Source organism: Pundamilia nyererei, unplaced genomic scaffold (genome assembly GCF_000239375.1).
Source record: "Pundamilia nyererei isolate P.nyererei 1_Seehausen unplaced genomic scaffold, PunNye1.0 scaffold00058, whole genome shotgun sequence".
In the NCBI taxonomy this organism is placed as follows: domain Eukaryota; kingdom Metazoa; phylum Chordata; class Actinopteri; order Cichliformes; family Cichlidae; genus Pundamilia; species Pundamilia nyererei.
The window spans coordinates 1,008,714-1,022,257 of record NW_005187459.1 but is presented as its reverse complement, the minus strand read 5'-3'; the positions used below and the strand labels follow the sequence as shown (position 1 = coordinate 1,022,257).

At 39.5% G+C, this 13,544-nt stretch overlaps 1 protein-coding gene across 1 annotated transcript; it reads right to left on the bottom strand.

The window, feature by feature from the left end:
* Nucleotides 1-980: 980 nt before the first annotated feature.
* On the bottom strand, nucleotides 981-6,980 carry LOC102210336 (visual system homeobox 2-like). The gene is made up of 5 exons (XM_005734378.1): nucleotides 6,496-6,980; nucleotides 5,897-5,984; nucleotides 5,174-5,297; nucleotides 3,001-3,181; nucleotides 981-2,344 (listed from the first exon to the last, which is right to left on the bottom strand). Exons 1-5 carry the CDS (start codon nucleotides 6,926-6,928, stop codon nucleotides 2,016-2,018), a joined length of 1,155 nt encoding a protein of 384 aa, XP_005734435.1. The 5' UTR covers nucleotides 6,929-6,980; the 3' UTR covers nucleotides 981-2,015.
* Nucleotides 6,981-13,544: the final 6,564 nt, after the last annotated feature.

Here is a 13,544-nt window from a genome sequence, read left to right as displayed (position 1 = left end):
AGCCGACAGATATAATCTCTCCAGCGTGTCCTGGGTCTGTCCCGGGGCCTCCTCCCGGTGGGACATGCCTGGAACACCTCACCCAGGTGGCGCCCAGGTGGCATCCTTGTCAGATGCCCGAACCACCTCAGCTGGCTCCTTTTGATGTGGAGGAGCACATCACTCTCTACGGCTCTACTCTGAGCCCCTCCCGGATGGCTGAACTTCTCACCCTATCTCGGGATAGGCCAGCCATTCATTCACTACCCACAGCTCGTGGCCCTAGGTAAGGGTAGGGGCGTATAGTATTTATTTTAGTTCTATTTTCTTCTCTGTTCTGCAACTCATACAGACCTGATTAAAAGAGATTGAAGGCTAAAAGGCTCCAGAGTGTCGCTTAGTGCATTCTGCAACAGGTTATAAAGAAACCATCCATCTGTTTTCATAATCGCTTGCTGTCAGTGTGAAATTCCCATTAACCTCTGCCCTAACGGTTATAGTTTTCAAGTACCAGCAGCTTTTCAGAGGTTGATTAACCTGCAAAATATGCCTGAAACAGATGCCGAATGACCTGCCTGCTGATTTTATTCAGTGCTGTCTTACAGAGCTAAACCAAGCGTGTTTTAGATGCAGGATTTAGTGATGCAGCAGGTTAAAGGACATGTCTTTGACAGCCGGTCATTCCTGGATTTATAGTTAACTACAGTATATTAAAAAGATTTGGATTTGCTCACCTTTCAGCATCAGCATTATTTTAATTTAGGCTAAAGATCATTTTATATGATCCCAGTACGACTGCTTTTGGCCTTATGACTTTCATCCTCTCAGTTTCAATTGTTTTTTTTGTTTAGTTTTTTAATGTTACTTCCAACCACCTAGGTTTTATTTTGATTGCATTATAAAATCTCCACAGTGAAACGTACCTTTCTCAAACTCTGCACAGGTCACACGAAACAACAAAAAGCACATTATTTAAATACCAATAAGATTTAATTGCTACAATTACATTTATACAGAAACAAACACACACTTGGTGTTAACTATACATAACGCCATATTACCTATGGGGCATGTTCAAAATTTACACCACTTATTTAAGAGCTGAGGAAACCTTTTTACAGGATTTGGTATCGACTGTTTTTAGTGATACCTGTGTCAGTTACCGAGCCGAGATGTGGGGTCACAGAAAAGTCAGAGGTCAAAGTTATATAAAGTTTCTTGAATCCAGGCTCTGCTTACATGAAAAGCTGCCAAGCTGTATGACAGAAGAATGACACACTACATTTAAAAAAAGCAACACAAAGTTTTTTTTATATGGTAATGTGCTGCCAGAGCAAGTTCAGCGTGCCGTAGGATTGATTGAGCTCCACTGCAGTGATCAAAGAGCATTCTTCAAAAATATATTCCCTTATTTGGTTTAGACAAAACGAAACCTGCCACTGCTTTACGGCTATACACAATTCACATGATCTTACTTTTGAATAATTAATCACGATCCCTCGTGTCCTGTGTGGACAGAGGCGGTGTCATCCAGTAGGACAGAAACGTTTCATCGTAGCATGAAAGCGATCGCTCAGATCAACTTTGCATCGATTTCCAACAAGGTTTCCATCCAAAGGGGTCAAGTGAATCCAAACCATGTCACAACAGCACAATAACAACATCAAAGCCACTCGATCCTCTAACTGTAGATGTGGGGAAGTCAGGTTTTTCCTTTTAATTTGCCACCTGGCATTATGAACTCAAAAGAAAACATTTCTGTGCTCCTCCCTTCCCTTCCTCATCAGCTGCAGGAGAAGACATGCACAAATGTGTTGTGCATTTTTGGATAGCTGTACAAACATTACAACATTTGAGTTATTGAAGCTCAATCAGTCAGCAGAGCTAAAGACTTGACTTCAGACATAAACCCAAGGGAACGTATGATAACACAAAGTGACTCCGCGTGCATCAAGATTCAGTTTAACCAACACAATAAGACTGCCGCCTCTGAACATTAGAACTGCCACTCTGCAGAGCGCATCCCGTAGCCTCTTTCAGTTTCTCCTCACTTTCGCCGTTTCCTTCTCCGTCAACTCCTCCTCAGCCTCCTCTTTACGAGGTACGTGAATGTTTGTTCTGTCAGAAACTGTCCCGAGCATCTTAGCGCTGTGCTCCAGCGCCTTCGCTCGCAGCGCAGCAATACTGTTCTCTCTCAGTTCCTCTTTAGAAATCGGTGAACCGGTGTCTTTATTCTGCTTCGGCTTATCCTCCTCTATCACTTTATCCACCAATTTCTCTTGTGCCGGTGAAGCTGGTGGCGGTGTCAGGCTGTGGGCTTTTCCTGGAGACGTGTGGATATTTTCAAGAGACTTCTTGTGCATACCTGGACAGGAAAACAGTATTTTTTTAAAGAAGAGAACGGAGAAGTCACAGATGAAAGAGCTTTCCTGTTGTGATTATTTCTGTGAGTTTAACGAACGTTTGACAGTGAAGTAAAAAAAAAAGGAGCGTTAAGGAATTATCCATACATAGGGGATAGATTGGCAAATAGAACCTATTATTCAATTAGAGTTACGTAATTGATTTAAACGAATCAATTGACATGAGGTGAGAGAGGAGATCTGGTCTAATCTGCCCTGATGAAGTAGGATTATCACTGTATTGACTTCTACCTTTTTAATGAGATGCTGAGGCTTTTATTGGCTCCTGATTTCAGGCAAGCTAACCCCCGTCCTCGTAGGACACAACTCAATCTCAAACACAGTCCACAAATATATAGGGTTTTTTTTTTCTTTTTGCATCAAGAGACTTTTTTTGGACAGATAACTTAAAGGCGGATTCAACCAAAATAAAAGAAGATTGTTTTAATTGTTTAGCATTTGATTTATCAGTCAAAGAAAGGAGAGTGTTAGCAGATTTCTGCAAAATGTGCTTCTGATGTGTATTTTTTTTTAAATGCATATCAAATGATGGAGGATGATTCATAATTAATAAGAGTTGTGAGGGAGGCGATTGACATGTAGTACCCATGGGACTCACCCAGTAACCACGGCGCGTAAGAGTCTGTGCTGCCCTCCTTGGCTGACTTGAGGATGGACTCGGGCAGCGGGATGGAATGGCGGACCATGGCTCCATACAGGCCGTACTCTGCCATCACACTGCTGCGCCCCCAGCACTTCTCCCTTTTTCTCCATTTGGCCCGACGGTTTTGAAACCACACCTGGACAGATAATTTTAAGTGGTGAGGATGTTTTATGTAATCCCTGAGATTTTTTTTAAAATGTAAAATTACAAAAAATTCTGTTAGCTTATCACACAGACTTTTCTCTATTTATTCAATGGAAATGTTTGATGGGTTTTTATTCTGGTTTTTAATAATAATGGATTGGATTTATATAGCACTTTTCAAGGCACCCAAAGCCCTTTACAGTACCACTATTCATTCACTATCACATTCACACACTGGTGGAGGCAAGCTACAGTTGTAGCCACAGCTGCCCTGTAAGAAATTTCACACTCATGTGTCCTGACGAACAAGGACCTAAAGTGACTCTGGCTGAACAGCTGGAATATGTGTGTCTATGTTAGCTCTTGAAACCAGTTTTCTTAGCTAGCCTCTGCTAAACTAATCAGGAGATTGACTAGTGACTGTCAGATATAACAACTGTGCACATCATACATTTCTAGACTAGACGTTAAAATACAGGAACTTTCTGTCATTTCATGGTTTATCTATTACTTATTTACGTTGTTATAGTATGAATGGTCTCAGAGGAGGTAAAGCTGTAAAACGTATGAAAATAGAGTTAAAAGTCTAAAGTTTAGGTCCTTCACATATTTCTTTGGCGGGCTGATTCTAGCCCCTGGCCCTTATGTTTGACACCCCTGTTATAAAGGCTGTTTATGCATGTGGGAGCAGAACATGTGATATCAGAAGTGGAAAATATTGTCTAGCATGCAATTAACATGTGTGTGATATGGAAACACATTTGGAGACATTCTGCAGAAATGACAAATATTGTTGCACAATGGAAAATTCTGAAGCTCTGAAAAAATTTTAAACAGTCATTTTTTCTTTAATTTCAACGTTTTGCAGCTTTTTGAACTCCTTATAATACAATTCACGTCAGAGTGCAGTAATATTTTATTTGTTGCACTGGGATATGACTGGTAGATTGGAATGAGGCTTAAAAAACATCTTCTTAAAAATGTTTTCTTTTGCACATGCACGTGTTGCACAGTATGAGTCTGAACACACAAACTGGACTTTAATTTTCAGTACAAATGTGTTGAGCCCGTGCATGCTTATCCCGTGTGTGTGTGTGTTTCTGTTTCAGGTGCCTAAATTGATTTCCACCAGGCCAGACCGTGTAATCATCTCAGCCTGCTTGTGAATATGGATGAGGAAAACAGGGGGGGGAAAATGAGCATCCTAAAATGGCCGTGGATGCAGGATGAGATTGTAAGAAATGGTGTGTGGAGTGCGTGTGCCAGTGTGTGTGTGGACATGAGCATGCGTGTGTGTGTGCGTGCATGCGTTTTGCAGACCTGGAATTAAAAACGATGAAAGCCGGGTCTGGAAAGCTATTCAGGTAGATGTGACGATAACCTCCATCTCATAAAAAGATGGGCCCCAGATGAGCAATCATGCTTTTTGACAGCAGCAGTGTGAGTGTGCATGACAGCGTGTGTGTCTTTGCTTCCTGCGAGGTGACCCGAGGGGGGCAAAGAGGCTGATTGAAAAATAAGTTAATTTCCAGGCCCGGTCGATGGGAGACAGGCGCTCAAATATCACGGGAAATTAAAATGCTCGTAGCAGCCGGGCACTGGCCCCTGCTCAGCCGTTGACCTCTGCTAATTAATTTCTATGTAGTTATCATTTCATTTCAGGGCTGCGGCCTGCCTCTCCCAGGAAGAGACGTGATAAGTTCTCCTCTATTAACTAATTACAGTGTGAAGGTGAAGTGCCTGCTAATGTGAAGACCTTGTGAAGATGATGATGGAGCAGGTGACTGCTGGCTCTATCTGTCTGCTATAGTGACGGAAGATGTCACCTCTGAGGTAGTGTTCATATTGCACCAAATAGCTGAATCACCTGCCCACATTTTGATGTCAAAGACATCAAGATGTTAGCTGATGAAAACATCTTCATGTGGAAACTATAAGATATCAGAGTGTGGATTTCTGCTTTCATGCAGAGACATGATCCCACCTGTATTCTGTCTTCTGGTAGCTCAGTCTTCATGGAGAGCATTTCTCTGGCATAGACGTCTGGATAGTGAGCCTCATTAAAAGCTTTCTCCAGCTCCTCCAGCTGATAGGATGTGAAAATTGTTCTGCAGGAAAAATAAAAGACCAAAAACGATTGGATGCCTTTTTAGTCTTTTTAAAATCAATCATGCTTTCAGTCTGATTAGTTATCAGTGATGATGGCTTTTCTTGTGCCTGTTCATTCATTTCACCTGGTTTTTATTTTTCAGGAAATATCTTTTTATGAAAAAATATCATAATAAAGTATTTTATTATTTTTAGTTGATATCAGCTTAGTTACATTTTTAATGTAGGCACCACTTAAAGCAGAAAATGGTGACTTCAGATTTAATCACCTATAAATATGAATATATCTTGTGTCTTGTGAATAAATACAAATACAGAAAAAAACAAAACGAAAATAAAAATATATATCCTTCATATTTTTTATAAAGAAAAAAGCAACAAGAACACGCTAAAAAGAAAAGTCAAAAAGAAAATCCAGAAGGAAATCAGAAAAATCTCCTTATTCTTACGCCAAATACGGCATTAAATAAAACACCGTAAGCTCACGTGAGCTTCACCGATCATATATGACAGTCACTGTGTCTTGAAGGCCAAACCGACAAATAACGACCTAATATTTCTTTCGGGTTTTTTGTTTGTTTGTTTGTTTTGTTTTTACCTGTGTCGTCTTTTCTTTCGTTTCTTGCTCTGACCCATAGAGGATTTGGAGAATTTCTGATCGCCGGAGGAGCTCATATCATCAGAATCTGTGGATGATTTTAAAAGTTAAAGGTTAAAAAATATTATTACTGATAACAATACTACTACTACTGCTACTACTACTACTAATAATTAGAATAACAAACTGGAGCCGATTATTTATTTAAATTATCATATTCATCTTCTTTGATGACAAATGATAAATAAATATAAAAACAACACAGATATTATAATGGAAAATTGATCATGTGTCACATCACACCTGGAATAAAAAAGACCCACAGCCATGTAAAAAAAAAAACTATTTTATGAATAATTTAATAATTTAATAAAAATAAATACAAAGGCCTTTTTCCGTTCGACCCTAACTTGCGCATTTTCAACACAACTTCTCGCTTCTTCTTTTTCTCATTCGCTTTTAGTGAGACATTTTTTCCCTGTTGCCTCACGTTGGTTCGGGGATTTGACATGACATTTTAATCTTCACATAAACTTAAATATTACAAACACTCCGACTGACTGAAACTATCCTCGTGCTTCAGCGACTTGAAGTCTCACCGGAGCTGGTGGAGTGCTGCGCGTCCATTTCACAGTCCACGCGAGTTGTCCTGTGCAGCGGCTGCAGGTGCACATTTTGCGCCTCTGACAGCACCTCCAGAAAAGCAGGCTGGCTGTAAAACGAGTGTATGCTCTCTGGTCGCAATAAGCTTACGCCGACCCCGAGGCCTCCATGTCCCAGGGCTGACCTGGCGGCCAGAATGTGCGCCCTGTGCGGCAGAGCTTCCAGCGGTCGCCTCGGTGCCGCCGGCGGCTCTATGTTTAGGCCGAGCAGCTCCTGGATCCCAAAGCCGGTGCGCCGCTGCGCAGTGGGGGCCATCTTCCAGGTTGCAGGCGGCTGTTGGTGGGCTCCCCCGTGGCTCACGCAAGTCTGTGAAGCTGATTTCTGTTTATTCTCTGAGTCTGAATGCACTGCTCCCTCCTCCCCCGTCATGATCCCACTTTTTGTTCCGCTCCCTCCAAAAAAAAGAAAAGAAAGAAAAAAAGCTAGAGTCCCCGGTGCAGTCCGCAATGTGACTCTCTCTCTTTATCTCCACTGCTCTTTTTATTCAACAGGCGGCAGCCAATCACAAGAGAGGAGAGACTGCATACTAAGTTTGTGGTTGCTCCGGAGCTTTATTATCACACATACGGAATATATTTTCATGGATTTTCTGTAAAACAGCTACTAGCCTCCGGCTGGTGATGATCAATCACTACTACAGTTTAAGGAGCTGCTTTATAGACCCTCATCGGAAAAACTTTGGGTTTGAAATGACAGCGTATACTCTTTTCCCCTGTCTTACATCGAGAATAAGGCTTACTTTCACTGCAGCTCTTGGCATTTCTATGTGTGATCATCTGATCCGACTCATTGAGTTTAAACAGCCGGATTAACCCATCAAGTCCAGGAAATCAGCATCAAACGATGTCAGTATTGAAAATTACTGGCAAAATAACTAAATAACAAACAAAGAAAACAAGAATATATATGAATATAATTTAATGTAACTTAAACCTGGATAAAATTGTGCTTCTACCCTCTTTAATAAGCCCGATATTTGTGTCTGTTTTCTTAGAACAATAAGGGTATTTTGAAGGCCCTAAAAGCTGTATTAATCGATAAACACTACATTTCACAAAGGAGGCCATAATTAGTTAATTCGTCCGTTAAAGACGCGAAATAATCATGCTATGAAATAGTTGTTCTGACGTGCAAATTCATCTTAATAACAGCCATGCTTTCTCATGAATTATGCCAATAATAAATAGAGGGACCAATTCTCTTTGATATAAAGAACAAAAGGAAGGAAAAAAGGAAATCTTTCATAGGTCAAATTTAAGGAAGGGCTCGTACACTCACATCTGGTCAACACCTCCTATCAATTAATCAATTAATTCATCTCCTTCTCTGATTGATCCGTTAGCAGCTCCAAGCGTCCCACATAACTCACACGGTGATTTGCATATTCTAATTAGGGTTGCGCACTAAACGTTTTGTCTTTGGTAGCGGTCTGCGCATCTGTTGATAGGTTATTAAGCCTCCCCTCCCCTTTTTTTCTTCTGTGGAGAGCCACATGATAAAGAATACACTGTCCCAGTTCGGGGGTATTTAGGACACACCCGGATGGCAATTATAAACGAGACAAACAGCGGACCAAACGGCAGCGCACAATACAGCAACAGATTGTTTCCCAACAACACCCACCCCTGAGATTCAAGTGTCTTTTTTTTTTTTTAGCTTGAGGTCTGATATCACAAACCCGCGGCTGAAAGGTTGCGCAGTGTTTCAGTGGGTTAATCCGATTTCAAAAGTGAGAGCAAACGGAAGAGGTCTTCAGGATGTCAGGGGAAATCTTCTGCAGCTTCCCTTCATTTGTCATAGAATAAACCTCAGATCAAATCCAAAGCCAGTGAATTGTGAAATGGAATGAAAATAGTCCCGTTTCCCCCTCTTTTCCCTCCTCGAACCTAATCTGCTCTAATCAGCTATTAATCAATTATTGCCGGGTTTCAATCGTTCGGAGATAATTTGAGGCACACTTTCGGACATCTGGGCGGACAATTACGCAGAGGAGAGTTTATGGAGATGAGTGGACGCGTTGCGGAGATGTGGTATTGTCAATGGGACATGTGGTGATGAATAAATAAATAAATAGGTGGTTCCTGTGGGACTGTTTGGCACCAGAGCGTCAGGCAGTCATTGACGGTCAACCACAGGTTTGCTGTCGGTTATTGTTGGTTGGTTGGTAATGGGTAATGTGATCTCGAGATGTGGCATCAACCCGATCAAGCCGATTATTGGCTCACCGTCGTCGCCCAGAGCGTCAGGTTTTAACCCTGCGCGTCACCCTGCAACCTAAGAGAAAAGCCTGATAATATCAGGACTCTGGACTACATCACATTTTTATTTAGTTTGAGGCACGATGTTTAAAAATTTTAAAATGACCCAAATATCTTAAAGAAGTAGAGAGAGAAGAGAACAGTGAAAATGAGATTACCTTCAGGGACTCAGACAATTTATTAGAGGTGAATAAAGAGATCAATGCCATACCAAATAGCCATGGTAATAAGGTTTCTCTCTCTTTCACACACACACACACACACACACACACACACACACACACACACACACACACACACACACACACACACACACACACACAGCAGATAGACAGACATTTATTGTATCATTACAGTACATCTCTAATTGATTCAAAAAGAGAAATAAGACACATGGAAAAAAAACTTAAAAGTAGTTTGGAATAAACCTGCAAGCAGATTAAGTGTTATGACGAAATTATTATTATTTTTTGACGTTGTTTGGTCCAAAAAAAAAAAAAAAAAAAGAAAAAAAAATTATTATTATTATTATTATTTTGTCTTCTTCTCTGATATTAATTTGTTCTGTTATTTTAAATAATTTTAGTTGTATTACAATAATATCAAATTTTTTAAAAGAATTAAAAAAAAAAAGATATTTCCCACCTTATTTGCCACAATCTGGGTTAAAATATTGGCATTCTCACCAATTTAATTACAAAATGTGAAACAAACTGCATGGCAGGCCTAATCTTACTGTCATTAACAAGGTTGATAAGCCAATTAAAAAAAGAACATTCCTAAATAATGAGTCAAAATCTGTTTTGTGATATCTTTAAAATAAACCTGCTTTTTATGAAAAAGCATTTTTAGCTGTTAATCAAGTTTGCCTTAATGTGTTAGATAAAATAGTCAATAAATCTTACTTAAAATGGGTCACATCCTGAGCTGAATCTTAACAGTTATTCCAGATGGTTTCTTCTGAAAATACTGGTATTAATATTAGATTTTATTATTGCATGTCTTGCATACTTTTTCCACATTTTGCCTTCTAAGTGCATTTGCCTGTGATCTGTGTTTATGTGTACTTTACTATGTATACTTGTGCATGTTAGTATTTATACCTGTATGTAAATGTTCACAAACATGCAAAAAACACTCACTAACGCATGGAAGCTGTTTTCCAGCACTGATAAATGGATAAATTGTTATTTTTTCATATTAACATGTAGCACACAGACTGCTATTTAGCTGACACTCGCTGAAAAGGGAGAGAATAAATGAGGCATTTTGAGTGATAGACTTTATAGTTGTTATCATCCAGACAGCATCGTGAAAAGAAAAGAAAAGAAAAGAAAAGAAAAAAGAAAAGAAAGAGAAGGTAGAAGATGAGAGAAACTTTAGTTGAGTACAGGGAGACACTGATGTCTGCTTTCTAGCAACAGAGTGGCATATACTACTGTTCTAATAATTTAATGCTATGCAAATGTTTTATTACATTATGTTCTCAAATTATAGTACTGAAATGTTTTTTTTTACTCTTTGTAGTTTAATATCCCATTTTATTTTAACCCTTCGTATCTCAAAAAATGTGCAACAACTGATGTTTGATAAAACTTTAGGGCCAGAATAAATACATTTTATTATATCAATACAACACAAAATTATCAAAAAGAAACTGCATGAACATAGTTTAATGTTACACAAAGGGTTTTCCTCAGTGTCCCAATTGACTAACTAAAAAGTGTCCCAGTTTACTTGACAGTTTAGTTGACTGCACACTGTTACTTGTAATCCCTTCAAATGTAGTTTTTTTTTCTATTTCTGTATCTCCGATCCCTGAAAGGACTAAAGCAATAATATGCTGTAATTCTACTGAGATAATTTTGCAGACACTAATTAAATCTGTGAAAATATCCATGTACAATGACAAGTAATGATTTGGTTATAAATAAAAGTCAGGACTGAATGTTGTTGGGTGACATGCAAAAATTTACTGTAATTTATATATATAAATATCAGGCATGGTTTGTTTTGTCATGTTAGAGTTTCATCTGCCCCTGTCTGATCTTTGTCTATGTTTGAGACTCCCGAAATGGCTCTACTAATCTAGCTAATTGCCATTTCCCAGAGCTTGGCATTTAAGAAGAGGAGCTGGGTCACCAAACAGCCGTTGATCAAAACATCCCATTAGAGCAAAGAAGACAAAAAAGCTCTCACAGTCCTAACAATGTGGCACCAGTGCATCAACAGTTTGCTCTGTGGGCACAAAGCATTAATTAGGGCAATAACTTCATGCCATTGCCATTCTATAGTCTCCATTTCTGAATGAGTGCATCTATTTACGCTCTGAAGTTTGTCGGGGACTTGCCGAGTGTGCCGCATTCCCCTGTTGCATGTGCAGATGTGTTATTGGCGTAATGAGGAAAACACTATGAGAAACGTGGGAGAGACCCCCCCAACGCCAAAAGTTTCTTGACAAAATAACATTACACATTGTGGCTGCTCCTAACAAGAATTGACATAATTACTTGGGCCCATTTCTTGTCTAATTAGCACATGTCCACAGTAGACAGGGACTAGCAGTTAGGCAGGTGAAGGGAACTAGACAGGCATGGCAGCAGCAGCAGCAGCACAAAAAGGGGCCCATTTAGTGTAATTAGGTGAGACAATGCCCCTGACTGTTTTCAGCTATGGCAGTGGCTCAAAACTGGGGGCAAACCGGCAAGCGGACGCCCCGTGAGCTGCATCGCCCCAAGACCCTAATAAGCCCCTAATTGTCTTTTTGTGATTCACATGGGCAGCACCAGCAGACATGAAGACAGCCTATTCCTGGTTTCCTGTGGAGAGTGTGGTGCCTGGCCCAAGGAGAGCCTGCAAAAGTCTCTCAGGGAACTCCAGACAGACATTCATTTCATTTTAGCAGTAACATAGATGCTGAAAATAATGAAAATCCCAAATAGAGTTACATTTTTACCATTCTGATAAATATCAAGGATTATTTTAAATCTTGTGAGTAAAGTGCAAGAAATTCAACACTTGCAGACATTTAAAAAATTGAAACACAGAAAAGAACAAATAAAACTCTTGCCAGTACAGCCCATGACAAATAGTATAGTATTCCAATATGTTTCAAGTTAGTCTTATTATGAAGTATCCAAATTTCTGCTGTTCTCGCCTGTAATTGGAGTTAAAAGAGCTGTAAAGGTTGCTGATGGGAGGATCCACTCTTCTAATATTTATCTTCTGTTTTTACATGACCACACAGTGTAAATACAGTATCAAACATTACAGTCAAGCTCCTCTTTCTCTGTGACTTTATCAGTCTGTCATATCATTGTGGAGAAATTATGGACCACTCTTCTTTACATGTCCATCAGTGGTCTTTTATCCATTGTTGTATAAGAATTGTAAACTTTACATTTTAAATCTAATGTAGATTTTGGAAAAACATTTTTTTCTGTTTCCAGAGCTCAGTTTGTTATGTTGGTGGGCAGAAGGTGTCATTTTTACATTTCTGAGGATACTTGCTTGTAAATCTTTCCTGTTTGTTGATTATACAGCATTTTACATCAATTCTAGGTCCTATTCGCTCTCTTTTTTTCTAGCAATCAATGAAGCCTTGGCTCATAAGCAGCTGGGCTCTACAGGCTGCATTTCAACACTGTAGGATGAGCCTGTTTAAACACTCACAGCCTCACAGACTGGTCCATATGTTTGAGGCCTCTTCTAATGGCAGCTGGTTCTCAGAAGATTCAATATTCCATAATATGTTCTCCCTATGATCATCCGCAGTCAAGGCCCAGCTCAGAGGGACATCAGCTTGATGTGCCCTCACTCCTTTAATTAGCTGTCAATTAGTGCAAATGAATCAACTGTTCGCCTAATTAAGCAATGCCACCAGGCAGCTCCCGTATACAGGCCATTGTGTGAGCAGCATGAGAAATCCACAGCTAGCAAACTCATTTTGGATCACGAGTGCAACTTAACGATCGCACTGACAAACCGCGTTCATCGAGCTGGGAGTGTGAGCGGTGTTTGTCTGGTCAGGGTAAAGGTCAGTGTGTTAGTGTGATCAGGCAAATCTTACCCGTATACCTTTTTGTCTTTAATGTCAGTTTATATGTGCCAAACACATATATGCAAAATGATCCGATTTCCTTATTTGCAGCACACTGACAGATTCACAAACATAAATACTATAAAACATTATCTCATGAGCACTCAGCTATTTAAACACAAACTATATTGCCAAGTTCACAAATCATGTAAGTCAGTATTTGCACTGATGTTGGCAATAAGATACCTTTTCTTCACATCAAGTGTAGATGTTTTTAGTCTTTCTAACAATTAAATCAATAAAATAGTCACACTTTTGGGTCATCTTCTCCACCGTCTCCTTTTAGCCTCCTGATTCGCATGAATGACCATTAATTAACATAGTTGCTATTTCAAAGCCACTAGAATATTATTTTATTATGCAGACCACATATTTCCTTTACAGCTGGAGTGGAAATGTAATTTCCTCAAACATCTGTTCACCCATTTATTTTTACATTTATTTATTTTATTACTGTGACATGCCTCTTCTTATGAACGTTTCCCATAATTAAATAAAAATACTGGCAACACCATTAACCGAATCCAAGTTCAGACATTGTGTGCTAACAAGTGAGTTCAGAGGTCACTGAATTAAATAAGCTATAAGGCTGCGGAGCCATAGGTGCGCTTGCATCATTATCATTTAT

What these genes read in the sequence shown, in the direction of transcription:
- LOC102210336 (XM_005734378.1), bottom strand. Translation starts at nt 6,928, where the DNA reads ATGACGGGGGAGGAGGGAGCAGTGCATTCAGACTCAGAGAATAAACAG. An exon ending in GCAGCACTCCACCAGCTCCG is followed by an intron (nt 5,985 to 6,495) that starts GTGAGACTTCAA and finishes AATCATCCACAG; the next exon opens with ATTCTGATGATATGAGCTCC. An exon ending in TACCAGAAGACAGAATACAG is followed by an intron (nt 3,182 to 5,173) that starts GTGGGATCATGT and finishes TTATCTGTCCAG; the next exon opens with GTGTGGTTTCAAAACCGTCG.